Source organism: Melanostigma gelatinosum, assembly GCF_949748355.1.
Source record: "Melanostigma gelatinosum genome assembly, chromosome: 16".
Classification (NCBI taxonomy): domain Eukaryota; kingdom Metazoa; phylum Chordata; class Actinopteri; order Perciformes; family Zoarcidae; genus Melanostigma; species Melanostigma gelatinosum.
Window position 1 is genome coordinate 18,182,252 of NC_136649.1, and position 26,138 is coordinate 18,208,389.

The 26,138-nt window shown below is 43.5% G+C and overlaps 1 protein-coding gene across 1 annotated transcript in view; it reads right to left on the reverse strand.

Annotated features, from left to right (window-relative positions):
* Window positions 1-26,138, reverse strand: part of LOC306790058 (ryanodine receptor 3) — a gene marked incomplete at its 5' end in the record, with an annotated part of 92,399 nt that overhangs the window by 4,147 nt on the left and 62,114 nt on the right. Inside the window, 50 exon segments of the mRNA XM_079286157.1 lie at window positions 371-517; window positions 673-733; window positions 839-966; window positions 1,058-1,100; window positions 1,199-1,329; window positions 1,627-1,824; window positions 1,906-1,992; window positions 2,120-2,291; window positions 2,566-2,624; window positions 2,769-4,081; window positions 4,306-4,387; window positions 5,178-5,282; window positions 5,386-5,514; window positions 5,602-5,690; window positions 5,805-5,885; window positions 7,317-7,390; window positions 7,931-8,007; window positions 8,207-8,286; window positions 8,372-8,471; window positions 8,564-8,617; window positions 8,704-8,755; window positions 10,119-10,228; window positions 11,263-11,359; window positions 13,227-13,339; window positions 13,928-14,062; window positions 14,152-14,211; window positions 14,350-14,520; window positions 15,946-16,038; window positions 16,137-16,224; window positions 16,322-16,562; window positions 16,746-17,069; window positions 17,353-17,483; window positions 17,587-17,668; window positions 17,838-18,076; window positions 18,817-18,877; window positions 19,584-19,633; window positions 19,812-19,933; window positions 20,030-20,097; window positions 20,181-20,296; window positions 20,402-20,525; window positions 20,795-20,870; window positions 21,025-21,087; window positions 21,484-21,630; window positions 21,733-21,822; window positions 22,356-22,434; window positions 22,579-22,742; window positions 23,321-23,461; window positions 24,481-24,571; window positions 24,799-25,019; window positions 25,703-25,872. Coding sequence (XP_079142283.1) covers window positions 371-517; window positions 673-733; window positions 839-966; window positions 1,058-1,100; window positions 1,199-1,329; window positions 1,627-1,824; window positions 1,906-1,992; window positions 2,120-2,291; window positions 2,566-2,624; window positions 2,769-4,081; window positions 4,306-4,387; window positions 5,178-5,282; window positions 5,386-5,514; window positions 5,602-5,690; window positions 5,805-5,885; window positions 7,317-7,390; window positions 7,931-8,007; window positions 8,207-8,286; window positions 8,372-8,471; window positions 8,564-8,617; window positions 8,704-8,755; window positions 10,119-10,228; window positions 11,263-11,359; window positions 13,227-13,339; window positions 13,928-14,062; window positions 14,152-14,211; window positions 14,350-14,520; window positions 15,946-16,038; window positions 16,137-16,224; window positions 16,322-16,562; window positions 16,746-17,069; window positions 17,353-17,483; window positions 17,587-17,668; window positions 17,838-18,076; window positions 18,817-18,877; window positions 19,584-19,633; window positions 19,812-19,933; window positions 20,030-20,097; window positions 20,181-20,296; window positions 20,402-20,525; window positions 20,795-20,870; window positions 21,025-21,087; window positions 21,484-21,630; window positions 21,733-21,822; window positions 22,356-22,434; window positions 22,579-22,742; window positions 23,321-23,461; window positions 24,481-24,571; window positions 24,799-25,019; window positions 25,703-25,872 — 6,929 coding nt within the window.

Sequence of the window (26,138 nt, forward strand, 5' to 3'; positions counted from 1 at the left end):
GCTTGCACAATACTGTTCAAAGTGGTTTGTTTCTTTTCTTGTGTAAAATAATCCATTAAGAAATAAAACCAAGCAGTAGATCACAGATGATGTCATGGTTATCTTTTGTGACGCAATCTTAAGTAAAATGAGACATTTATTTATTCAGATGAGACAGATGTGTGTCGACATTATTTGACAGAGCTATCAACCGGCTTGGCACTAATATTACTCAAAACGCCATCAGTGGGGCAGGAATATGGAAACCGTGATGAAAGTGGCTTGTGGTTGCACATCATGGAATAAACAGGTGGTTACAACCCAACCCGGCCACTAACTCTGCAGTGACCCCTGCTGCTTGGAAGAAGACCTGCATCCTCCTCATCCTCACCTGTTTGCCGTTATGTGTGACAGAGGACAGGATGGTGCGAAGGGTCTTGAACCCCATGGCGATGTCCAGCAGATGAGCAGCGAAGAAGAAGTTGTTGTAATGGCCAAGGATGGACATGGTGGTGTACCATACCAGATACAGGAATGACTGGCAGAGAAGCAAAACGAGACGTTGATCAGAATTAATCTGTTCGGTCGTAATATCAATCACCTCATTTATTCCACCCATCCATCAAATAATTCACTCTGCCATCCATAAACCCTCAAAACAGAGACATGACTCATCCCAGTATTCAAACTTACATTGTCTGTAAACACCACCCCCAGTTTCCACACGTGGTACTTTGTGTCGATTGAGCTCAACCTGGCAAAGAATACAAGGTTGATATGAGAGGCTTGAATAGATGCTTGAATGTAGGTTGAACAGAAAATATGAGCCCGACTGCTCTTTATCCGTCTAATCTCCCACCATGACACCAGTGAAGCCTCCTTGACGACGGTTTCCTCTGTAGGGTTGAAATCCAGGGCGCTCTTATCCATCCCCAGCAGCTCTGCTATCCTCTCAGCTCCATACAGGTCTCCATACTTTTTGATGACCTACAAATAGCAGCAAAAGAACACAAGTAGGTATCACCAGATGGGGTTGTGGTGTGTTTGCATAACAGATTACACAAAAAAATAAGCTTACTTTGCGTTTGACAAATTTATCCCAGTAGTTGTTGGGGAAGGAACTGGTAAAAACAGCAGAAAACAAAGAGCAAATCAGCAATTACCCTCCGTTTGCATTAGATAATGACTCAGTAGAACAGCGATACTGCAGCTGACTCACGGAGTATTGATTACCAGTCTGTCCCACTGTCCTTTGATGTCATCATCCGACGGCTGCTCTGTGATGTAAAGTCCGGCAAACTCCAACTTCCTCGCTATCTCCTTCTCACGTTTGAACACTACTAGGGGCACCTTGGACAGAAAGGGGGTTTGGCTGCATCATTAGTGCAGTAAAGGAAATAACAGTGTTTGATATCAACATGCTGCATATACAGTCTGTCTAAAAGCGACAGGAAGTGAGTGACTGTGTGTGTATGTCAGCGATCACAACATATTAAGTGCTTACACTGAAAAAAACCTGCACAGAAACGTGCAGAAATGCTAAAAGGCAAATAAAATAATTTCTGGCTATTTGTTTTCGCACAAAAATACTAAATCTGAGGTGAAAACCAAACTTCTTCTCTTTCTTGTCAGTTGGTGTTGATGTACCTTCAGGTAGTAGTATCCCACTACACACAGGAAGGATATGATAGTGTGTAGTATAGCCAGACAGCGAAGCGTTGGCGCCATGTAACCTGTGCTCTCCTGCAGGACAAAATACTCAAGTGCACCCTCATCTTCCTCCTCCTCCCCAGCTCTGCCTCGACCATTCCAGGGGTCTTCATCGTCCGAGTATTCACCGGTCACCTGAAAGACAGTGAAACATTTAAAAGATATTTACCAAAGCACAATGCTGTACACGTAATTACACCTTCATTTCTAGCTTACTTTGTAGAAGAGCAGAATGAAGTTGATAGCAAAGGCGACAAAAAGCGCCAGGAAGCGGAGGTTGTAGAAGTTTCTGGCCAGGTAATTCTGTGAAAACAATCATTTCTGAATAAGTTGAATATATGCAGCAAGCTGATTTGAACTCTCTTAACATACTTAAGCTCATATTTTTAGTCGTATTTGTTTTTAAAGAGCTGGGAGGGAAATATCTGACCAGCATCTTGGTTTGGTAGATCTCTAAGCCAGCAAAGAAGCTGGCCATGAAGACCTCCGGTAGTTCTTTCTTCTGGCCGAGCCTCTTCTTCGGGACTTTTTTCGGCACAGGAGGCTCAGGAGGGCCTTCGTCTTTACCCTTGTCATGGTCTTTCTTCTCGCCATCTTCTGAACTGCAACAGTAATTCAGCTATTAGTGGCAGACAGCTACACGCTGGTGCAACGTAATGAATATACACACACATTTGCATGTGACCCATGAGAATAACAAAACCACCGTACAGCCAGAGTCTACTCTTGGAACTCACCCACACACCAATCCCACATCACATCCCATCAGGACTTAAATCCCATTAAGTATCTGACATACATACTTAAAGCAATCACACAAAAGATGTATCAATTGATCCACCGAGGAAGAGCAATGAACAAGTTAAGAACACTCACTCTCCTTTCTCTGAATCCGATTTGTGTTCTCCATTTACAGCCCTCTTCTTTGCAGCCAACTATAACAAAGACATTGTTTTGACCATTAATCACTTAAACAGTGTGTTCTGATATCAGTAAAATGTCAGTCATAATGTTCGAGCGTCTCCAGTGTCTATCAATTAGGAAATGATTCGGAATGGAAGTAGCCTTATTCAACTGACCTGCGCCTTCTTCTGCCTGACAGCGCTAGCGATGGACGGAGCATCCCCCACCACCACCTCGGACACATCCCCCAAACCTGGCTCTGCCCCGTGCTTTCCCTCCTTCTTGGGCTGTATGTTCAGCAACTCGGCCATCAGGTCCGCCTCTCCTGCGTCTCCCTGCGCCATCTGAGCCATCTCCGCCAACGCCGACGCTTCGCTCGCCTCCATCTTCTCCATCTCTAGCACGTCACCGTGGATCCCAAACTGGGTGGGGTCCGGCATGTTTCCCAAAATGTCCGTGACCTTCATGTTCTTGGCCCCTTCGACGAGGCCACCCCCAAACATAGTGGTCCACAAGATGTGGAAGAAACCCCAAACCAGGCTGTAGACAAAGTGGAAGAGGCCTGTGATGATCATCCAGAAGAAAGAGAAGAAGCCTCGCACCATCTCCTTAATGCTCATCTTCCTGAATTTTCTGTACTGCCGCCTCATGCTCTTGAGAGTGAGCAGCTGGCGGAAGTGGCAGAGGCTTTTTTTCAGGGAGATGCAGGCAACTGTAAAAGCAGAGGAAGACTCCAACATCACAATCTCCTCCTCTTCTTCTTCTTGGTTTTCCACCACGCTCGGCTTGTCTTCCTCATCTTCCTCTGGACGCTCCACTGGGTCCGGCTCTGAAATTTGAGACGCCAACTGCATCTCAAAGATTGTGTCCTCGCAGAAGTTGACAAACAGTTCCATCTTCTCACTCTCACCACCTTCGTTGACGACGTCGAAGATAAACTGGCGCTTTGACTCTTTCACCTGAGGCTTTTCCCACTGGGTGCGACTCGACTCACTGATCTCAAAGTAGACTCTCTCGATGCGCTTGGCTCCGCCCATGATCTCAATACGACCCAGGTACGGCTCGAAGTAGCTGAGGACACTCTCAGCCAGGTCGAGGAACGTTGCGAGGCGAGCGTCGTGAGGCATATGCTCAGAGAGGTTAGTCAGCAGCACAGCCACATTAAAGCCAATGTCCTTGGCGGGCTCATGAAATCTCTCCACAAACTGCTCGTAGTTGAACATGTCGTTCTCATCAGCCTCGGCGCAGGAGAGAAGAAACTCAATCTCAGACTGTGAATACTGTTTCTGGTTCTCCATGGACTTTTGGAAATCTTTCTTAGAGATGACCCCTTTGCTCTCAGGGTCGTACTCCTTGAAGCTGTCCGAGGTGGTCAAGTCCTTCAACTTGAGGAACATGTCGAAAAACTTGAGGATCATCTCCACGTTGCTGGAAGATTCCACCAAGGTGTCCACCATTTGTTTGCCAATCGTACCATTGACAACGTTACCTGTGAAGCAATGGAGAAAGAGACCAAAGCAAAGTTGGTCAGTACACACAACAACAACAAGCCGCAACAAGCCATGCAGATTAAGCTAAGCTGCTTTGGTAAATATTAAATTACACTCCACACAGACAAAGCTGTTTGATGAAAGTCATATGAGAGACAATATCCTTGCAAACTAGTGTTGCTGGGGCCTTATGCTCATATGGTGAGTCGTCAAAAAGTAAAACCTTCGAGAAGGGAGAGCATCATGACGATCATGTCCTTCTGCAGGTCCAGCAGCTCCTTCAATAATTCAATCTGGCTGGAGTCCTGTGAGGAGAAGACAACAAAAGGGAAACCTTGTGAGACACTACAGTTGATCACACAGACTACTGATGGCCTCCCTGTCAGAGAATGGCCATCCTGTCTAATATCCCTAAGAGATCAAGGCGGCCTCAGATTGTGGGGACCCACAAAGGCCCTGCTGGGGCCCAGAAGGGCCTTCCAGCTAACATCCATCCATCAGCACCAGGGTTAATGTTATTTTACTGTCTAAGAGCAGATGGCTAGGTCAGTTTGACTCATTTAGGGTCTCGAAGGAGTCGGTATTCAGCATGCCATAAATCTGAGGCGGACTTTGATGCGCTAAATTCAAACCCCTCCACCCGAGCTCTCCCTCATACTGGCTACTACTGTCCTTTCTGATGACCATGAGATAAGGTTAGGCTGCTGGATTTCATCCACTTTCTGGCTTATTGGGCATGGAGGAAATATAGATGATGGAGTCATACATCACATAGCTGAGTGGAATGACATATTGTAATGGAGTAGCCTGAGGTTATCCCTGAGCCTGGAGAGACCTCTAGTGGCTGCAGATATTGCACCATTGGTGGATGAAATATTCAGATTTGAACTAAAGTAGCAATATACCATTAAAATACAAAAGCATTCCATTGCAAATGAAATTCCTGCATTTAGCATTTGTTTTTTACATAAATTCATGATTTCAATCAAATAAATGAAGTAGATAAAAAATATTGAAGTACAAGTAACTCAAAACTTCAGTACAGTACAAAAACATAGCAGCACCACCACTTTATTGCAGATATAAAACACAAACCTGGGATAACTTCATCTGCATGTTGGCAAAGACATGTAAGAAGCCCACCACTGCATCCCACAGCCTGCTGTGAGCCAGACTCTGCTGGTTCCCAATACATGGACCCTGGAGCCCAGTAGGTACAGAGAGAGAGGAGAGACAATCACAGAGCGTCAAAATCAGACTTTTTAGCTCTGGGTTTACATCAGTGTGTGTTGTGATATGGTACCTGTATATACTCAGTTAAAGAGTTGAAGACCTGCTTGGCCACTGCTAGTGCTTTGGAGAAGTTCCTCTGACCTGCCTCATCTATAATATCCTTACCAGAATAGTACCAGTAGAAATCACTGATGGATTCCTAAAAAGAGGAAGAATACAATAATTGAGCATTTGAAAGAATATGAATTGTTATAGGATTTGTTTTTATAAATCTGTAATAATATACCTGAAGTCTTAGTAGGTAGTCTACAGTACTAATAATGATGTTAACTGTAGTTGTGTTCCCTGTCTGAGTTCTCAGGAAGTTCTGAAAATCTAAAAAGAATTGACAAAATAAGATAAAACAATTGTAGTTGAGTACATTCACACCACCCAGCTTCTAAAACGGGGTTGTTCAGTGACATGCAGCTCTTCTAAGTGTCGACCTACCATTGTTGTGGCCCTCACAGAGAAGTTGCAGAAACCTAAAGAGATCCTTTGTGAACTCGTCATTCTGCAGTACCTTAGAGCCTGAGGACAGGAAATGAGATTAACTGCCTCTTTCAGTGATAAGAAGGTCAGAGACCCATCATTTTAATGTCAGTGCAGGCACAGCTTTCACTTCCTTATGAAGCTGCTATCTAGCAACATCAAATCATGTGCACTATATTTGAGGTTTAGAATAGGAATAAAACTGGGCTTTGTTGTTAAACACGAGCAAAGTGTTGTTGTTTCTTACAAACAAAGCTTTGGGAGATTTATTTCTTATTACACGCTGGTTAGCATCATCAAAATGAATTTAAAAAAATAAAAGGTCCCACATAGATGACAAGCACTGACTTCTTACAAAAGAAGAAGTGGAGAGATTTGAATCAGTTTTGGGCACCTGACCATAGACTGAACAATCTATCCGAATGTCATAGAAGCATGCATGCGCTCCTTCGGTCCGAGGTACAAAGAAAGTGGCTGTAATTGCATTCAGGACAAGGGAGAAGGAGGAACGGGGGGTAGAGAAGGACTGGAGGGGAATGAGGAAAGGGAGTTGAACGGAGAGCAATCAAGATGTCAGCATTGCATAGAATGAGTAGAATCTAAACCATGTATTTACCCCGCTCACTCACGTTGACTGCGACCGATGAGATAAAAAACATGATCAGAAGAAAACAAAGAAACAAAACAAAAGCAGACATAAGCAAAGGAGAAGACATTGATATTCAATCAGAAGAAGTAGGAACAGGAGAGAGTGATAGCGCTATAGATACATCTTAACATACTCACATTGATTGGAGACATTGACATGCGGTTACAATTAAACAAAGTCTTAAAGGTACAGGTTGCCGCTAGGCAGGTGTTTGGACTACAGGCTAGACAGACTTAACAGTTAACCATCACTTATGCCTGAGCTCATGAGGTGAAAATGAGCTGGAATATGCTTGAGAAAAACATGTTTCTGTACTGTATGCAACCCATCAGATCAATTAGACCTCTGATTAAATGTGGATGTACTTGTGACTGAGTGCTTTTGAGGCCCAGACAGGACTGAGACATACAGTAGCACAGGTTTACCTGCATGATGATGACATACAACATGACACACGAGTGACACATGTGACACATGTGACATGGAGATGGGCTCGCTCGCACAAACAGCAAACTAAAGAGCAGCTGTTTCGTCACGCTAATGCTCCGTCATTCGTCTTGCAGCTGATTATAAGCCTGACTAAAAGGACATTAACTCCATGAGCCAGAAAGAGACACTTAATGCCACTTTAATACGATTTCTACATGTAACATCTCTCATAGCTTGCGCTGTGGTCTCGGCTACATCTGTAACACCGAGTGGCAGGAAAAGGTCAGTCTGCTGCACAAATACATCTAGAAATTCCAAAACCGCCGTTTCATTGTCAGTTTATAAAGTTCTCAGTCTCAGAGAGGTTTACCACGTTTAGTATCCTCACTTACTTGATCCTTCTTCAGTAACCATCCCCAGACCTTCAGCTTTATTTTGCCTTTCAAATGCATTTAAGTCCAGGACACTATAAGAGATAAAATATATACCTATGACACATACAATATCTAAATTCTGTATTTCTACAACATGCATTTTTAAAGGGGTACTCCATGAAGTTAGTAAATTCATAATGGACAGTTCAAAATACAATGTCAAAAAAATGGTCATTATCCTGACTTTTGATCCCCAATATAGGTCAAAACACTGGATTCTACACGTCCCGTGATTCAACCAACAGCATCTTTTCATTTAAGCCTTCCTGATTGATAACATCCATATCTTTCAACAGCCCCAGTCTATAAATGAGGCCTTCTGTTACACAATATTAGTATCCAAGCTCAAGCTCCGATGACCTAGATGACATCACCAGGGTTATTTTCTCAGACTTGACAAAGCTCCACCGGACGACATTACACAACTGTTTTTACAGGGAATACTCCCTGTGACAAGTAAACTGAGCCTGAGTGTATAATTGGTGGAGTTCTCCTTTTAAACTGCAGCTGAGAAACACAACAGAAAGTAAATCAGGTGTTTTGTGTGTGATAGTTGGTTGTTGCTTTATTACCTGCAAGACATCATCAGTCCAGACAAACTTTTGAAAAAGCCAACATCTCTTTTTTCCTTCAGGTAGTCCAGCATTTTCTGTAACAAGATAAAAGCACAAAAAAGTGTGATGCTAAAGATGCTACTAGCTATAGACCTATTCATTGCCATTCTGCTGCTGAGGCAATATTTATGGTCCTAGTGTACTTCCTGTCAGCTACAGCGTCAACAAACATAACAAGAAATACAAAGGGGCACATTTAGAATGTGTACGTTGTGCATGCGGATAGACGCGTACCTGCTGCACCAGTATGTTTCCACCGTTGAGGACGGAGATGCCTAGTTTGAGGGTGAAAGTCACCATAGCACCAAGTCGACCTGATGACCGCAAAGCATATATCATACAGTGGTACCAAAGGTGGAAGTCATAAGAAGACAGAGAGGTAAATGTCTCTCTTCCCACCTTTGCTGGCACTGATCATCTGAAGCACCATCTCGGCAGCTCCTCGATCGTGTAGTCGGGCTTGCTGGTACAGCATCTTTTGCTTCTCCATTTCCTTTTCCTGTAGGACGTAATACAGCGAGCACCACTTGTGAATACGATTCAAAAACAAAGGTGAAATACAGAACAGTGTTCCTGAGAAATCAACAGCACCTCAAATGTTTTGTATTTTTCTTCCTCTTCTTCTTCTTCACCTTCATCGCAACTCTGAAAAAGGAAGCAGAATGTCAAACCTGCGGAAATTTAGCTGAACAGCTTGCGTTTCAGGAAAAGTAATTCAGAGAATGAAGTACCTTTGCCATCATATCTGCATATGCAATATACAAGGGATCCTCTTCCAAAGAACTAACACAAAAGGGAAGATAAATATCTGGTGGTTAAACCTTCAGTAACACACAATCACATAAAGTAAGGAATCTCTTTCTGTCGATATGTTCTTCTGAACTGCTCAATTGGACACAAGACACATTCAATGTTAATGAACTATGAAACAAGCAAACAGCGCTCTGTGTAGCAGCGGGGCGGAGCTTCAAGGCTCTGCAGGCGGAGCAAAGCTGTCCACAGTACGCGGCTCAATGACTACAGTTCTCTTTAAAATCTAAATCTTCTTCACTTCCCTGGAGTCAACACGAGTGGATAGCTAAATGTAAGCAGAATTAAAACCAGATTGTATTTCACCGGTGTGACCGTGAGTAAGCCACGTGAGTAAGGCTGTATTTCCCCAAATGTATGACTTGATTCTCACTTAACATCGTTACCGCCAGCAAATTACTTCCGCTAATTAAGTCCATGCTCTACTTTATGACCGTGTCAAAACAAGCGCCGAATACGCCTATTTGGAAATGACCTCTGCCAAGTTTATTTTACCGACGTTTCTGATCGCGAGTGACCTCCGACCCGGGTGTGTTTTTCCAGGGACAGATTGAGTGAATTGGGGGCGTCAGGCAAAGGCTAACTTGCTTTTTTCGACCTGACTGTAAATGGGGAGATGGGACTGGCAGTGGTAGAAGTAGTAAGAAGTTTTCTGAAGTTAAACTATTAATAAGAAAAACAGTTAAAGTCCTACATTCAAATGTTTACTTCAAGTGAAGAATGAAAGAGAGGCATTATCAGCACAATGTCCTTAAATTTACTTCACATCTGTTCAAGGTGGAGCATGAGGTATATGAGAAAATGACCCTTCTTCTTTCTTGATTTTTTTTACCTCAGTTAACATTGTAAACACGAGTCTGCCTTGTGATTGACAGGTCGTTACCACGGCGTTGTTCAATCTGGGAGTGTTCCATGTCTTTGTCATAGAACTTTAACCCTCACAGAGGGTTTTTGGTTCATGAAATTCATAAAGATTTATGGGGTTATTCAGCCTTCTGTTGTACTAAGCTCCACCTTCTCGTGTCACTTTTGGTTGCAAAAACCCAAGATGGCGATGGCCAAACTACCAAACTTGAGGCTTCAAAACGGCAGACCACAGACCAATGGGTGACGTCACGGTCAAGCCACCGCAATGTATGTAGAGTAAGCAGCAAGACAACAGAGAAACACTAAAAACTGCCTGTGCGTCTGTCCCAGTACAAAATAAACACCGATGATCCGACTTGATGCGGCTCTTCATCAGCCAACAGGCAGGTCCAAACCATTCTGTAGCACAGATTGAGCAAAGCGTGTTGGTGCCAGGTGGCCAGGTGTGCAACCATGAGTGAGTATTCACCTGCACTCAGTGAGAGCGTTGTGGCTGAAATGCAGAATGAGCTGGTGAAGAGGGTCTGGCTGCTTTCTGACCTCCTCCTCTTCCTCTTCCTCCACTTTGGGCTGCGTTTTCTGGACAAACCCATGCAAGTAAATACTGGAGCACAGGCACGTAGTCTTAATATCAACCATATGGGCTCTAAATACTCTGTATGATAATGTATCGTCCTACATTTATCTGTTACTTAAACTCTACAGCACTTACCTGAAGAGAATCAGGTTTTGTCAGAAACAAACAGTGATAAGATAGACTGACAGCATGCAGACAGTAAACCACAAGCATGCACACACACACACACAAACACAGCGGATGGTGTTCAGCAGTATTAAAAAGGTGACAAATAGAGTTAAGCATGACTCTCCATGATCCCAGTTTGCACTTTGATAAACTTCTTACAGATTTACATCAGAGCAGAGACCGATCATGATTTTTCTCTTAAGTTGCCGCTAATGTGTGAGCTTGGCTTGGCTTGATCATGAAGTTCTTCATCTGTCACACCCCTAACTTCTTATGTGATGCCCTGTGGCTTTCATTTAATATAATGTGGAAATTTTCTTTTTCAATCATTAAATGACAATAAAAAATTTGAATTATGACTTTTGAAAGCACCCATTGGCACAGTAGGGTATGTTGAGTACCAGCGTGCTTTCATGATTGTCTCTTATTCGAGAAAACTGATTTAATTTCACTCCTTAATAAACCCTTTAAGCATATCACACTGTAGGTTATCATGGGCCACAAGATGTAGAACTATTTGAGGCACTTTTGTGAAGTTGTAAAGAAACCAGCTACGTGCCGTTTTTCTTCTGCTTTCTCTACAAATTCACTACATGATTGTGATGTTTTATGATAGTTCTAATTTAAGAAAGATACCACAACTTTCAGAAATTTCATTGGTAAGTCGAAGCATCGAGGCGGGATGCCCTCTTACCGACAATGGGTGGGGCAGGGTGGTCGAAAATACATCAGCTGGCTCTGACATCAGCGGTGATGTCATGCTTGCCAAAAATGGGGGGGCTGGCTGAAAAACACGTATGGATGACTGAGTGCGACCCAGTGATTCGTGTTGGAATTGGCGCACTTAAACGATGACACGAGTACTTACAGCAAGATCCTGCACTAGCTTCTCCTCAAAAGAGTACTCCTCTGTTTCTATCCATATTCTCTGATAGGCCAGGAGGAAGAGGTTAATAGAGCGATGCCTGGGGAAGGGTGAGAGGAGATTAGCCTGAGTTATATAACAGCAGAGCAGAGGAGGGGAGAAGACCCTTCAGGAGAGGTTAATGCTGGTTAGTTTAGGGTACTGGCACATCCAACTGGTCACCTTGGAGGAAACTGTCATGTTGCTTATAAATACAGAAATGTGACATTCATGCTCTCTGCCAGACTGCTGATCTATTCACAATTCTTTGTTTTCTTCATCAGCGGGCAGAAATTGCAATTCCAGCCTAGATGAATGAATTGATCTGAATTGCGATGCTACTAAGAACCCATGTATCTGCTGTGATGTCTTGAGAGGTCGGGATCAGCTTGTGAGGCGTGGGTGCATAAATGAAGACAACAAGCGCTTGTGTTCTAACTCAAAATAATATATTTAGCATCTTTAAACAAAAGATAAGTATCTTCTGTTTTCTTCGGGGTCGTTGTCTTTAACGTAAAATGAAACTCTCTTCCTCCCCGTGCGCTCCTGTCCTCCTCTCTCCAAACATTTCCTTCCTCCTCTCCACCCCAACCCCTCCCGGTATACTCAGTCCCCTCTCTTTCAGCTGGGCCGCCGCCGCCTTGGCCCCGGCTGCCCTGCTGACTATGGGAATTGTAGTTTTTTACCCCGATGCCATGATGGGTTGTAGTCCTTGCTGCAACCACCGGGAGGGGATGTATCTCCCGTTGATGACCCTCCCTCTCATGACATCACACTGCACATCTGCAGATAGGAATAGGTTGACATTTAAGGGTTGGGTCTAGGTTCATATTGAGTGCACAGACATGAGAGTGGTATTCATCTTCTCATCTAACTCTTGGCAAGTAAGCGTTCCAAATAACTCCCAAAATGTCAAACTAGTCCTCGCATTACTGTGCAGATATGGACCAGTGGAAAAACCAGCGGGAATATTTGAATGGGAATTACATTTGTGGCATAAACCGTGCTGGAAGGAAAAGCAAGGGACAGTTAAGAAAGGATTGCAAGGTAGTAGAGTAGCAACAAAGGAACAGTGCTACGTTACCGTCAGCACGGCGAGCAGACTGTCATAGTCTGTGTTCTCATGCATTATCTCCAGCCAAATATGTCGGAAGGCTTTCAGGAAGTAATTATTATTTGTGTGCCTGAGGGGATGAGGTACAATAAAGTGTGACATTGAGGAGAGAACAAAGGCTGAACAGAGAGACAAAAGACAGAAGATGACATCTGAATGCGTGAAGCTCCGGCATTATCACATCCAGCCCTCAAACTCACAAATCTATTAACCCAAACAAAAACAATCAATTGTCGCTGCATCGTAAATACCGTCTCATAATAAGTAGCTATGCCGTGTCATATTTCACTGTCAACAACTCTGAATAAATGAGTCATGCTGTCAGGCAGGCGGGCAGCATCGTCTCAGCACATATTGAAGATGGCCACCCCCAGGTTGTGCCTCATAATTGTTTTCCTCCCTACTGCAGCTCTCCGTCTGACTTACTGTGATTGAGTTACAGAGCAGCAGGGCATGAAATTGCCAGTGTTCCTTTTTTTCTATTCCTTGATAACAGCTGCGGGCTAGACATTTGTCCTACAAACGGAGGGAGGGAGGTTGTGAATTAATGCAGGGTCAGAACCCAAGAACAGGGAAAAATGAGGGTTGTGAGTCAGACCGAAGAAGAACAATAAGTGTTTGGCCGGCAACGATAGAAGTGGTGTTATAACAATTGCTAGAGAATTGAAAAAAAAAAAAACAAGCAGCTCTCTACTACCTTTGAATGTGGAGTGTCATGTTGGATTCAACACTATAAGGCTGTTTGATATGGTTTTCGGGCTAAAAACATCCAGCAGAGATGTAGAGACTGTCGGTGTAATGTATGCAGTCATACCTTGGCAGATTATAAAGTGGAGCCATGCGGAAGCAGGCGACAACCGCTCGCTTCCTCTGCTTGGACAGCAGCTTCTGCCATACACATTTCTTGGATCTCAATGGCTGCTCCACCTAATGGGAGTAGAAGAAGTCAGCGTTAAGATGATTAATAAACACTGGAATGGCATTCTCTACCAGCGTTGGCATTTTCATCAGGTTTTTCCTCAGCGCTAGCATTTCTTTGGTAACTCATTGCGAGCCTGAATAGAGGAGCGTAGTAGAGGGAGACTCAAGCATTACTGCAATTTGTGTTTTGTTGTCACCCATGTGAAACCAAGTAAAAAGCACAGGGAGCAACACACACTTGATTCTATGCTTTGTTGTGGCTGTCCCAAGCAAAGGCCACAAGGAGGAGGAAAAGATTAGGTTCAATGCTTTTTGATTCAACAATCTACTGTACACACAAGGCTGTGAATAGCCAGATCTTTCATTATGCGCTATGATGAATGGAGAGGTAAGTGTGGCGGTGACTGTATCCGACTAAGACGTCCAGGACTGACTTGGGGATTCCCTTCTGACATTGTAAATCATGGGTCCTTGGCAGCTTATTTAAAGTGACATTAGCTGTATGATTGATGACCCTACACCTTCACAATGGTTTAATGAAACAAGCCTGGGCGTCATTTACAGCTCTATATGCTCAATATGTTGAAGTCCGACCTGCTCCAGGTTGAAGACAGCAGCAGAGATCCTCTGGATACGGTCCACCACCCTCTCAGGGTCCGGAGGCCCCTCACTTATCATCGCTATGTCCTTGTACAGGTTTAGCTGCCACCTCACTGCAGGGTCCTCTGACTGAGGGCGGGACACAAAGAAGGATGTGAGAAACAAGATTAGTCATTGGACCCTAATAACCACTCGTGATATTGAGACCTTATGCTCACCTTTTCTCGAAGGTGCAGATTCTGCCGAATATGATCTTTGACCTCTTCGTCTGTGTCTCTCTATTAAACAATAGCAGGAAAAGGAAGCTTTATTATTGTAAAATGTAGCCGTTTCAAAGAAGTGTTCTTGGTTGAATGCTAGGATGGATCTTCACTTAAGGATGTCTCATAAGACCCGTATCAAATGTGTTGTCTCACCAGGAGGTAGCGAGTCTTGGCTAGAGAGATGAGCTCCTGGTCTCCCGGTGTACACATGTTGAGGCCGATCGGCAGCATCTTCTTTAGAGCGGCAACAATGAGCGATGTCTGGATAGAGTAGAGCTCACCACGCCTTTTCTTGTGTTTCCTCTCCTGGTCTTGTCCTCCAGACTGAAAAGAACGAGTTAAGCCGCCAAGTTATGGCGGCTTAATGAGCTGGTCTTTTTAGGTAATGAATATCGTTTTCCCACTTTTGCTGGGTTGCACTAAAGCACTTTCTCTCAACATTTAAACTGATAGATCAACACTATTTTATTGGAGTTTATTTCACACGGGATGCCCTCCCACTGTATTAGATCAAAAGGCAACTGAGGCATTTATTTTTCAGGCCTAGCAAAATCTGTGACCGGACTGAATCTGTGCCACTGAAGCATTAAGAAGTTTCCCACCTCAGCTGAAAAGCAGAACTAGCAGACTGATGCTGTTAGAACAGCAGGATGTTACCAATGAGGGAAAATTGCACTTTTGAGCCAAATTGAAGCAGCTGGCTCTGTGAAAACACAAATTTCCATATTAATATATACACATATACATACTGACACACACACGACCTTATCACACAGCGAATACAACATCATATAAATAGCATGAGGTAACTGTTGGCCAAACACACCAGGGCAACACAATCCATCAACTGCAAACACACCAAGTGGCGTATGATCACATGATTTGCTACAGAAAGGCTGGGCTTCATTACTCCTGTGTTCCGCCCATAAAGCAATGAGGAATGAGCAAAGTTACCATGTAACACATGGTGATGAATGGTGGCCACAAATAATCAGATGACACACTATGTAACTACTCTATAGACTATATAGCACAGCGGCACAAGCTATTGGCTTTTTCTGCTTAACGACGGGAGCATATAAGCCAATAAGCTGGCAGGTAAACGGCACATGCACTGCGTCACTCTACCTTCTCCTTAAAGGACTGTTTGAGATAGAGGGAGAGACAGAAAGAGAAAGGCAGATGAGAGGGTAATTAATGGAGGCACGCAGTCCTCATATGGACGTGCACTGCAATGGAAACCATCTGTTTGCCTTTAGACAGCGAAACCAGGCAGACAATGTTCCAACCTCTGTAACACTGACAAGGGATCAAGGCATGAATGTTAGTTTTCTGGCATCTGCTGTAACGAGCATGCATGCAGAAATTCACACACGCACACACACACTGTCATAAGTCAAAGTTCATTTCATTATTGTCACGTTATTAGCAAAGAGATTATCGATTTTCATTCACAAGTTTGATGCAGGTTTTGTTTGTCACATGTGTGTGTGTGTGTGTTTCTCAGAGACTGTTTCGGGCATTTTCCTTGTTAACGTCGACACAAAAGTGGTGACGTTAAACATGGCGGAGAAAATGTTAACATGTATCTTGCTCATTCTATTAATCCTGCTTATTTGTGGAACTTTTTCAGCTTTCACACACATGCTCAACGGGTCATAGTGCCATTACACATGACCAAAAGGGTTTTAATCTGCTACCAGAGCAAGGACATGAAGGTGACATTGTTGAGAGGCATACAAAGCCTACCTTAGACATCTTGGTTTTGTTGTCTCCAGTCAAGAAGGAAAGGTTGTTAATTTCATTCTGGACCACAAAGTTCTGCTCTTCTCTTTTGAAATTCTGGTGAAAGACAAACATCAACGAAAGATATGTGTTCAAATTAAAGAAGGATGCCTGTTGTTCTGTACCTGAACAGGTATAGAGATGAGAAAACGTACGTGTGACTTGCACCAGAGGATAAATATCTCAGCGACCATTCTAAAGAGCTCATTGGAGTCACCGTCTGGTTCTTTCAGCCATCTTGACCTGAAGTAAATAGGCGAGATTAATGCATCCTCTGTATTTCTTCAGCATCCACAAAAGTCTTAAAACAACTCCGTCTTTCACTGCTCAGTGAGCTCACCTGTTGTTGTCCACATAGCGGATAAGCATGGGGTAGAAGGCGTACAGGTCCCTGCAGAGTACGGCAAACTCGTCCAGGATGAGCAGCTCTGCCTCCTGGGTGTCTCCCTTACTGTCTGCCTTCAACAGTTCTTCCTCAGACACCACCTTCACCGTCTTCTTCTTCAGCTTCTCGAGTGTAGGAAGGAAGTGGCTCTTCAGCAGGTCTGCACGGGCCTTGCTGATGATGGGTTGCACATAAACTAAACAGTGCAAGAGAGAGAAAATATCACTTCATATCAGAATGTTGTCGTATACAAAATTAGCAATTCAACCATGAAAGCTTGATACATTTCCGAACAGGGTAGTTAACATGAGCCAACTACATGATGCCAACATTTAAGTAATTTAAAAAAATCATACGTATGAAAGAAAACCATGCCCACCTGCAATCCTCTTCATCCAGGAGGCCTCATCGATGCCCAAGTTGTTGTTGAGGATCTTGATGATGTTGCCAAGAATGAGGCTGAGGTTCTCTGACGTGACGGTGGTGCAGCAGACACTGCCCCCGCTGGCTGGCTGGTTCTCAGGCCCCCTCTCCCACCAGTAGGACAGATAGTTACACAGCATGGGCAGCACCACCTCGATAACGTGAGGCATCTCTGTGTAACGCGCTCCAGACTCGGCCATGTCATTGATGTCCTTCATCAGACCGTCAAGCCGCGGCATCCCGGGACACATCTCCTCTACGGAGTCTGGTATGCCGAGGACTAAAAACGATTACATCAGCCTTTACATTGTATAGGTTAAGAAGGGAAGGTATATTTAATAACCATACATTTTTTACATTATGTGTATACCTGTGCTTTAACAATAGTCGGTTACATTTAGGACAAAACATACATTCAGTCCAGTCTTTTCTCATACTGTAAGATACGGACAACATCTAAAAATGATGAGATGGTTGTAAAATTTGTACCAACCATAATAATATCTGTTTAATTGCCACCTTGGTCCAACTTTTTTATCCTGGAATTATTACAAATGACTCACTTGCACGTTCTCTGGCACTCTTGGTGTTAAAGACGGAGCAGGGGTTGTATGTGTTGAGTAGCGGCTCCAGGAAGGCCACAGGCATGGCTCCAGCCAGGGTGGCCAGACACTGACCGAGAGCTGGCAGCTGTCTGAGGGACACAGAGAGGATGAGAGTTGGTTGAAAGCCGCACACGAAAACCAGTTTCTCCACTCAGGCTTTAATTACTTTACAGAATGTTGAAGAGGAGATACCTTTCTACATAGATGTTTTTCCCAGTACCCAGTGCGTAGAGACTGGTCAGGATTCGATAGCAAGACACTTGGACATTGTCCACTGGAATAAAGAAAATCATTATGTTAAGCGACAGATGTGTTCCGTGGTGTCAGGTAAAAGCAGCATGTAATCACTGCGTTACAATAAACGTAACATTGACATTTGAATCTAATTCTTGAGCAGCCTCTTGCACAATACGTTTGATCATTCCTCTGCTGCCGGGACTCACAAAGCAGGTCGACTCCAAAGTGGTGTTGAGTGATGTGTTCAAACAAAGCGGTTAAAATGGGGAGCAGAGCTACGGTGGTGTAGTTGATATTCTGCGACACCCCTTTCATCTGGGAGCGGGAGTGAGTGAACTTCCCCAGCTTCAGGTTCTCGAACGTCTTCTCCAGGTCCTCTGCAGCGTTCTCAAAGAACGTCCTCAGCCCCACCCTCACCAGCTCCGAGCCCGACTTCATCACCGTCCTGTTGGAGGGAAAGGGAGAGCGATAAACGACGGGCAGCGCTATAATAAACCACGGGCTGCCCCTTGGTATGCAAAGGGCAACGCTGTTTATCCACTGTCGGCCACGGTCACATGTGTGATTTCATAACTCTCGCATACTGTGAAGGTTTTAGTCAAGCTGACCGCCCTCACACTGAAACATCAATGATTTATTTCATGAATTCGGTGAATATTTAATTCCAAGGTGAGTTTGCCAATGTTGTAGGCATACTGTGTGAAAAATAGCAAAACGCATTAATAGGATTAGTCGGGCCATTTCCAGGTATTTCACAGTTCATAATATTGCCAAATGAATTACCCTTTGTTAAGCCTTGACGTGTCTCACTAGGGCATCAGCTGTAGCTCTTGAGCACAAGACAATAATACATTTCCCATTTAGCCTCGTTATGTGTGAGCTGCATTAACAAAACAGTGCATTGTCTCCAAAGAACACTATGCACCTTGGGCAACATGTGCCGTATGCAATTTGTCTTGCTTATTTAAATGCCAGAGGACGCTCTTTGTTAATGCCAGCGCATCCCACAAGACACCGCAGTAATAACTGTTACAGAAGAAAATTTTCAATGCAAATATGCTCCTCATGATGGTTCTACAGGGGTTAGATTCTACACCATTGCATTGCACTGGAAAAATGTGATTTGTTTCTAAAAAGGAGAACAACTCAAATCTGCCAGGGTGCCTGTGAGTCTTGAGAGCTCACCTGGTGTCCAGGGTGTGTGCCAGGATATGCAGACAGCTGACGATGGTAGTGGAGTCGCTCCCTACAAGACAACACATAAGACTTCAATATGACGTGAACACACACTGTCATCCATGTTTAAGGGACTTTCTTGACCTGAACTGAGCCTTTCATTGCAGCAATGAGTTCATGTCTGTGTGTGTAGCACACCTTAACAACCTCCAACCATATGGTGGGTTAAGAGTTCAGTTAAATTACAGATGTAGTGGATCAATATTTAGATCACCACCTCTGGTTAATGGCGAGAAGTATTGAATTCAGTTTTTTGACCTTTTAGTTGCCGTTACTTAAAGGAATAGTTTAACATTTTGGGAAATATGCACATTTGATTTCTTGTCAAGAGTTAGAGGAGAAGACTGATGCGACTCTTGTGTGTCTGCACGATAAGAATGAAGCTACACTCACCAGTCGGTTAGCTTAGCATTACATAAAGACTGAAAACTAGGGGCAACAGCTAGCTTGGCTCTGCCTAAAAGGTAAGAAAATCATCCTATCAGCTTCTTTAAAGATCACTAATTAACATACGTAACATAAGTATTTGGGAGCTAAAAATGTTGACCACAACGTTTTAGGTATGTGGTGCAGTCAAAGCTATATTTTTATACCATAGTTAAAATCCTTCAGACAAGACACAACCGAAAACAAACCAACTTAAGACTCGATGGAACGACAAGCATTCACTTTTTCGAAACACACACACACACTGCTGTCAGTCGTAATCAGCTTACCAAAGAGAGAAATCCTATGTCTGACAAGAGCTGCCAGTTTACAAAACAGGCTGGAGGTGTGATGGATAGACAAGGAAAGAAATCAGACGGTTACAAGGAGAAGATTCTGAGAGAGAAGATTAGTAAATAAGATTGCAAGAGTTTAGGATTTTGAGAAAAGAATGGCAAAGGGTTATTGTCATGCTATATAGCTGTCGGTGAATGAAAGTAACGGTCTTGATTTTGTACCTGGTGACCATTTCCTTCTCCTTGTTGGAGGCGTAACCGCTGCTGCTCAGGTTCTTACTGGGGGAGGAGAGGAAGTAGAGAGAGTGGTTCTTGAAGTACTGGTCGATGAGAGGAAGGAGAACCTGAAGGAGGACGTCGATAATGACAAGATCAGGAAACTTAATTTCAAAAGGGTTATCTAAATATGTACAGCAGCTGTATGTATATCACATCCTTACTTTGGCAAAAAACTTAATTTCTTGTTCATGAGGGGACCGGTCTGTTTTGCCACTGGCAGCCATGGCCTCTGGATTGAGAGCATAAATACATATTTAATAGGAAGTAACAAGTCTCTTGCAGTCAGGTCCTGTGTAATATTACCATACATACCCAAGTGAGCAATGAACTCCTGAGCTGAGTCGACATACTTGAGCAGCTTCTTGAGGAACTTGTAAGCGAACCTCTTCTCCATGGAAGAGGAATCCTGCTCCAAGTCCTTTAAACCTCTGCAAAACAGGATATTAGCTATAAATCAACACTTGAAAAGTTATGAAGTCGTGTAACCCTACATCAACGTGATAATATATAACAGACATCCTGAAATTGTTGACCTTGTGATGCTGTAGCCATTGATCTGCAGGAAGCGGAAAAGGTCCTGTGCTTTCTCCCGGTCACGGGCCTTCTCTTTGGCTGTCAGCGTGTCAAAGGGCACCAACAGAGGGTGTGTTCCCCCTCCTGAAACCGCAGACAACCCAGTGTTATGCAAGACTTGATCAGCCACGGCTCTCTATTCTGCATTTGCGTGAAGGCAGATGGTGACATGAAGTAGATGCATCACTCAGCTGAACCTAGTTAGTCGAGACCGGCGGCGAGGTATACATATGCCCACAGGCAACGAGCAAGTGGCACCTCACATCCACCCACACAGGCATATATGGTCTCTTCCTCGCTGTTTTGCAGGTATCACTGTGTCTCGTCTATGATTGAATCCATAAGCATATCACCTCTGCTTCCAAGGTCACTCTTTTTCTTCTTGGCCCAGATGTTATGATAATTGTCAGCCACCACCTCCACCATGCCCTTGGACCATAGACAAGAGAGACGATCAGCAGATCTCACAGAGGAGCATGTCCCGCCCCTCTAACTCATTCACATTCAAGACGTATTGCTGTTCATCTTGTATTCAGACTGAGAGAGCGCTTGATGAAAAAAGTACAAATGTGAGGTCACTCACCTGCAATTCTCTGGATAGAACCACGTTGCTCATGTCTATGGGGCTCGGATTGAAGCCATTTGCCTAGAAATGTTCAAAAAGATGAAGATTTACAATGAGACAAAACAGTCGTAATAGGTAGCTAAAAGTAAGAAATAAAGTGCGTAAACAGTTAGCTAAAAGAACCACTTGCACAGCAATGGATTAACGCTAAAAATACTAAGCTAAAAGGAATGGATAAATAAATGGTTAACGTTAGCTAAAAATACAAGAAATAAACTGTTGAAATTGAATGTAGCAACAAAAACTGTTGAAACTGTTGACCAGAAGTAATGGTTGAAAAAAAAATGTATATAGTTAGCAACACGTTCGGAAAAAATGGTTATATGTTTGCAAATGGTTTTGGATAAATGGTTGAAACTAATTATTCTTGGAGGACAAACACATTTGATGTTTGTCTCGTGACTCGTTGCCGTGTACCTGTGAAGCCTGAGAGATCTTTCTCATTTTCTCATTCTCCCTCTGTAGAGACATGCTTTCTCCATCCTTGGTCCTGTCGATGGTCCAGCCCATTGCCAGCATGCTCTTCAGGGACTCTCTAATTGGCCATCTGTAAATCTCTTTCTCCTGAAGCACAAAGATAGAAATGGGGAACAAGGACTAAGCCTAGAAGCCTTTAGGTTATCTCTTTAATGATACTATTCTTCACAAATCTCACATTCTTCCTACCTTCTCTGTCAGGCCTTTGTAGATTCTGAGCTGAGGGTGAATCTTGGCCTTCTCATCCACACCGTCTCCATATTTCCATCCCAACAGCACCTGAGGCACACCCACAGAGGGATGCATGTACAAGGGTGAGCAATCTGCATTGCCTTCACAGTCTCTGAAGGACATGATTCATTGTTTGAAAGGCTGGGTAAGAGATTAAGTATGCTCAACACATTAAGGAGTCATGGTACTCATGGTACATGGTTCTTGCTGTCCTCAGTTCTTGTTCATTTTTTTTTTGATAGATGCAACAATGCAAGCTAAGCAGTTCTCACAAAAGAGAGCAAAGTCCTCTATACATAGACGACCATGAATATTGTCAACATTCGCAAAATATCTCTTTTAACACAAAAAAAAGGAGGCGTCCCCGAAGGAAACAATGCTGCGATATTGGAAAAGAACAATCAAAATATTGAGCTGAAGTATTTCACATGGATAAGGCTGTTTTCTGGTGATTTTGAATGCAGTATTCTCTAAGGACAGACATTTTAAGTGTCCTCTGGCACTCGAGACTTGTTCCAAGTCAAATACTGTCCAATTTAATACCCATTTTACCAGATGAATGTTCTTATCTTTGGCCTTACCTTCTCTGCAGACCATTTCTCATGGGAGTGCTCTCCATATTTGTTGGCAAAGTGCTCAAGCTTCTCTGGAAGAGCAATGCTGGGGGGGGGGAAAAGTGTGCGACAATTAGTCAGCTTGTGTATGCAAATGCATGGACAGTCATGTACTGTGCATGTCATCACAGGTATGATATACAGGCTTATACGATAATTCTTATTGACGTGTGGCTCCGACGCCCCTTACTTAGCAGTACTCATGGGTTTGGGGTCAAAGTTGCCCTGAGCATCTACAGAAACGGGCTTCTCCACGGTGGTGCTAATCGAGGCGTCCACGTAGTCCGGTGGCAAAGCTCCAGCTATGGCACTGAGGCAAGGCATGGCCATCTTGAAAAGCTCTGCGTCATATTTCTACATGGTGAGAGAAATAGGAGGCTTCACAGTAAATGCAAAAGATAGCTCTTAAGATTAGGTACCGTTATGAAAATGTTGTTATTATTTCACAAATACAAGTAATGTGTTAAATTGTTCATTTAAAGTGGGATTAAATAAAGCTATACAGCCTCTTGAGTGAAAGTGTAACAGTGCAGTGGGACCAGGAGAAGAGACGCTAATAGAGAATTATTCTAAAAGCTGAAGAACCAGTGTGCTAGAGGCTTTGGATCAATGATCACCATCCAGATATTGATGTTTTCAGGCCGGGCCCTTTGCACAGCCTCCTTTCCTGAGTGGGCATTTACAGAGATGTGCTGAGTCCAGCCATCTGCATCACAGACATGCATGTTAATTACGACTGTAATGATTTAAGTTACTTTTATTTCAGGGTTCATCACTTTTGTGGAGCATGTCTGGTATTACAATCTCTTACAAAATGTTTAACAAGAAGTGGATGTCAGCCTTTTGCCAAACAGACGTTAATGTAGCATAATGACGTCACAATGAAATTGCAAAGGACCCTGAAACGACAACGGACTTGAGTGACGTCTCACCCTCTGGGACAGAGAGTCAAATACTCCCCAGAAGATTTTCTTGGTGAGCAGCAGTTCATCCTCCGATGCTGTGCCGTAGCTGCCCCAGCCCGATGGGAGGCAGTAGTACTTCCAGTTCTGCTCATAGTGGTTGGTTAGCAGCTGGAGGACAGAGTAAAGAGAGGCATAAGTTATAGGCTTAACTGTTTTCAATGATAGGATAAGGATAAGGATGTTTATTGTCATTGTTAAAACGTGATGGAGGAAACCGCTCTGGGGAAAATGCTGTTCCTCAGCCTGTTAGTCCGGTTTTTGGACTAACAAGTTTGGACTTGGACAAGTTTTAGACTAACAAGTTTGGACTAACAAGTTACGACTAACAAGTAAGCAGCCTATATGCTCACAACACACTGGGCCATGCATGTATAGCGCGTAGCACCTCAACTAGTCACAACCCATCACATCCTCAGTATTCCTCTGGTGTGTTCCAGACTGATTGCGTGGAGCAGTGGAGTCAACAAGCCTGTAATCACATAGTCCAATACTTCAGCCCCTTTGTTTTCCCTCCTGCAGCTGCCCACATCTTCCACAGCAGGTTGGTGTGTTGGAAATGTTCACCTTTGAGTATGCGTGCGTTTCTGAGAGACAGAGGTTTACACCAGTAATATTACATTAAAGGTACACCTGCAATAGAGCTGGTGGAAATTGGCTTCACCACCAAGCTGACAATCTAATAACTGAAGTAGTAAAATTTTATTATTTTATTTTATTTTATTTTATTTTATTTTATTTTATTTTATTTTATTTTATTTTATTTTATTTTATTTTATTTTATTTTATTTTATTTTATTTTATTTCATTTCATTTCATTTCATTTCATTTCATTTCATTTTATTTTATTCTGTGTATGTAATTTATTGACCCAAGGGTCACATTGTGTTTTTTTATGTTTTTAAATTTCTGCTGTTAAGCACTTTGTGATGTCATGTCTGTGAAAAGTGCTCTATAAATTTCATTCATTCATTCATTCAAAGAAAAGAAAAGACAGAGAGAGGATTATGCAAACAGAAAACAAACAAAACTGAGTCATGCGAGCAGACCAACAAGCAAAAAGAGATGAGGCAAAATATGAAGATGGCAAAGGGATTTAAAAAGAGTGAAAAATGAAAATCATAACCCACTCTGAGAGGCATCTTGCAGTATTCGGTCAGCAAGGGCACATCAAAGACGAGGCGGCGAAGGAGCTGCTGCAACATGGAGGGACGAAGGTGCCTGCAGAAAAAGGTGAGCGATAAGAGTGCTGCTGCCCTGAGCTGCCTTTAACCACAATCACATCTTCAGACTAACCACTTTTATCACACTGATTTAGAGGGATAACAGGGAAACAAATGCCTTTAGCGATAATGGAGTTTTGCTAGAAAGCAGATAAAATGTGCTGTTGATCTTTGCTATTCCGGCCGGCTGAATGTTTGGTGCATCACTTTTCGAATAATCCTCACTTGCAGACAGCCAGCAGACACTCCTCTATGGCGTCTCTCTGGGCCTTGGTGAGTGAACGGCCCTTGGAAAGGCGGTAGATGGTGTGCAGAGTGGAGTCGATGAGGGTGGCGTAGTGCTCGGTGCCGGCAAAGAGAGGGGCGCAGCGGGTGAGGAGGGGTAGCATGGCTGAGCCGATGAAGCGGTTCATGGCCAGGGCCGTCTCTGTGGTACATAGACCCTCCTGTGGGAAGGAACGGGTCACAGGTCATACAACATGAGATTACTTCATTTGTTGAAGTAAAACTGTGTCATTTCAGAAAGGAGATAACACATTCTCCCCCTGAGAACAATAACGTTTTTATGTTGCTCGAGGTTTTGCTGCTACAGCCTTACTTGGTCTGGTATGACTGCTGGCTCATGTTAGCTAACTTTACATAGATAACTTAATAACTATTCTTTACTTGTACTCCACAGCGGCCACGGTGAAGTCGTTATACCGTCTTTCTTGAAAATGAACGTGTGTATTTGAGAACCATTTTCAAAGAGAACCATTTAAATTAGCACCATAAAACTGTCTTGTACATAAATGCCTTGCAAAATATATTAGACCGCTCCACAAACAGCAGCATGCTCAGCTCTCAATAAATAATGATATGTATTTAGAATTTGACATGTTATGTGATGGATTCATTTTAGCCAAAAGTCTGCACACCACGGCACACTACAATACCATAAACGTGTTCTTGATGAATAAGAGTGAAGAACAATTCAATTAATCAACCAAAGAGAAACTTGAGCCAAGGCTTAATGAGGAGCTCCTCATTAGTATAAAAGGCTGCCCAATATTATTGATCTCTAAACTCCTTGAGGAAGTTCATGTTATATTCATTGCTTCTCTCCGGCGTTGCTGTCAGCTTTACCCACCGTATCCAGAGAGGTAGCAGCCCTCAGGTCAGGAAGGAAGCCCACTTGGAGCAGTTGAAGAAGAAAGCTCTGGTCCTCGACACCATACACCCTGTCCAAAAACAGCACCATGGGGGCCTTGTGATCTGGACAGAAGCAGGCCGACATGTCCGGCTCAGTCACCGACCCGTCTGGGAGAGATCGGAACAGGGAAAAGGAGGGCACAACATGAAGAGTACACCGCTCAGGTGTGAAGCAGTGAAACACTCAGAGAACAGGCCACAGTGCATAATGGAAAGTATTTTCTGATTAGGAAAGCCTTGTGTGTTCATTAGGCGGCCTGCAGCGGCATGCCGATCAGAGTTTTTCCGGAGCTGGAGCATCCACGGCTCGCTGTCTTCACTCTTGGCCTGCTGACAGAGCTTATGTGGCTGTGCTCCGGGCAGCAACTTTAAGA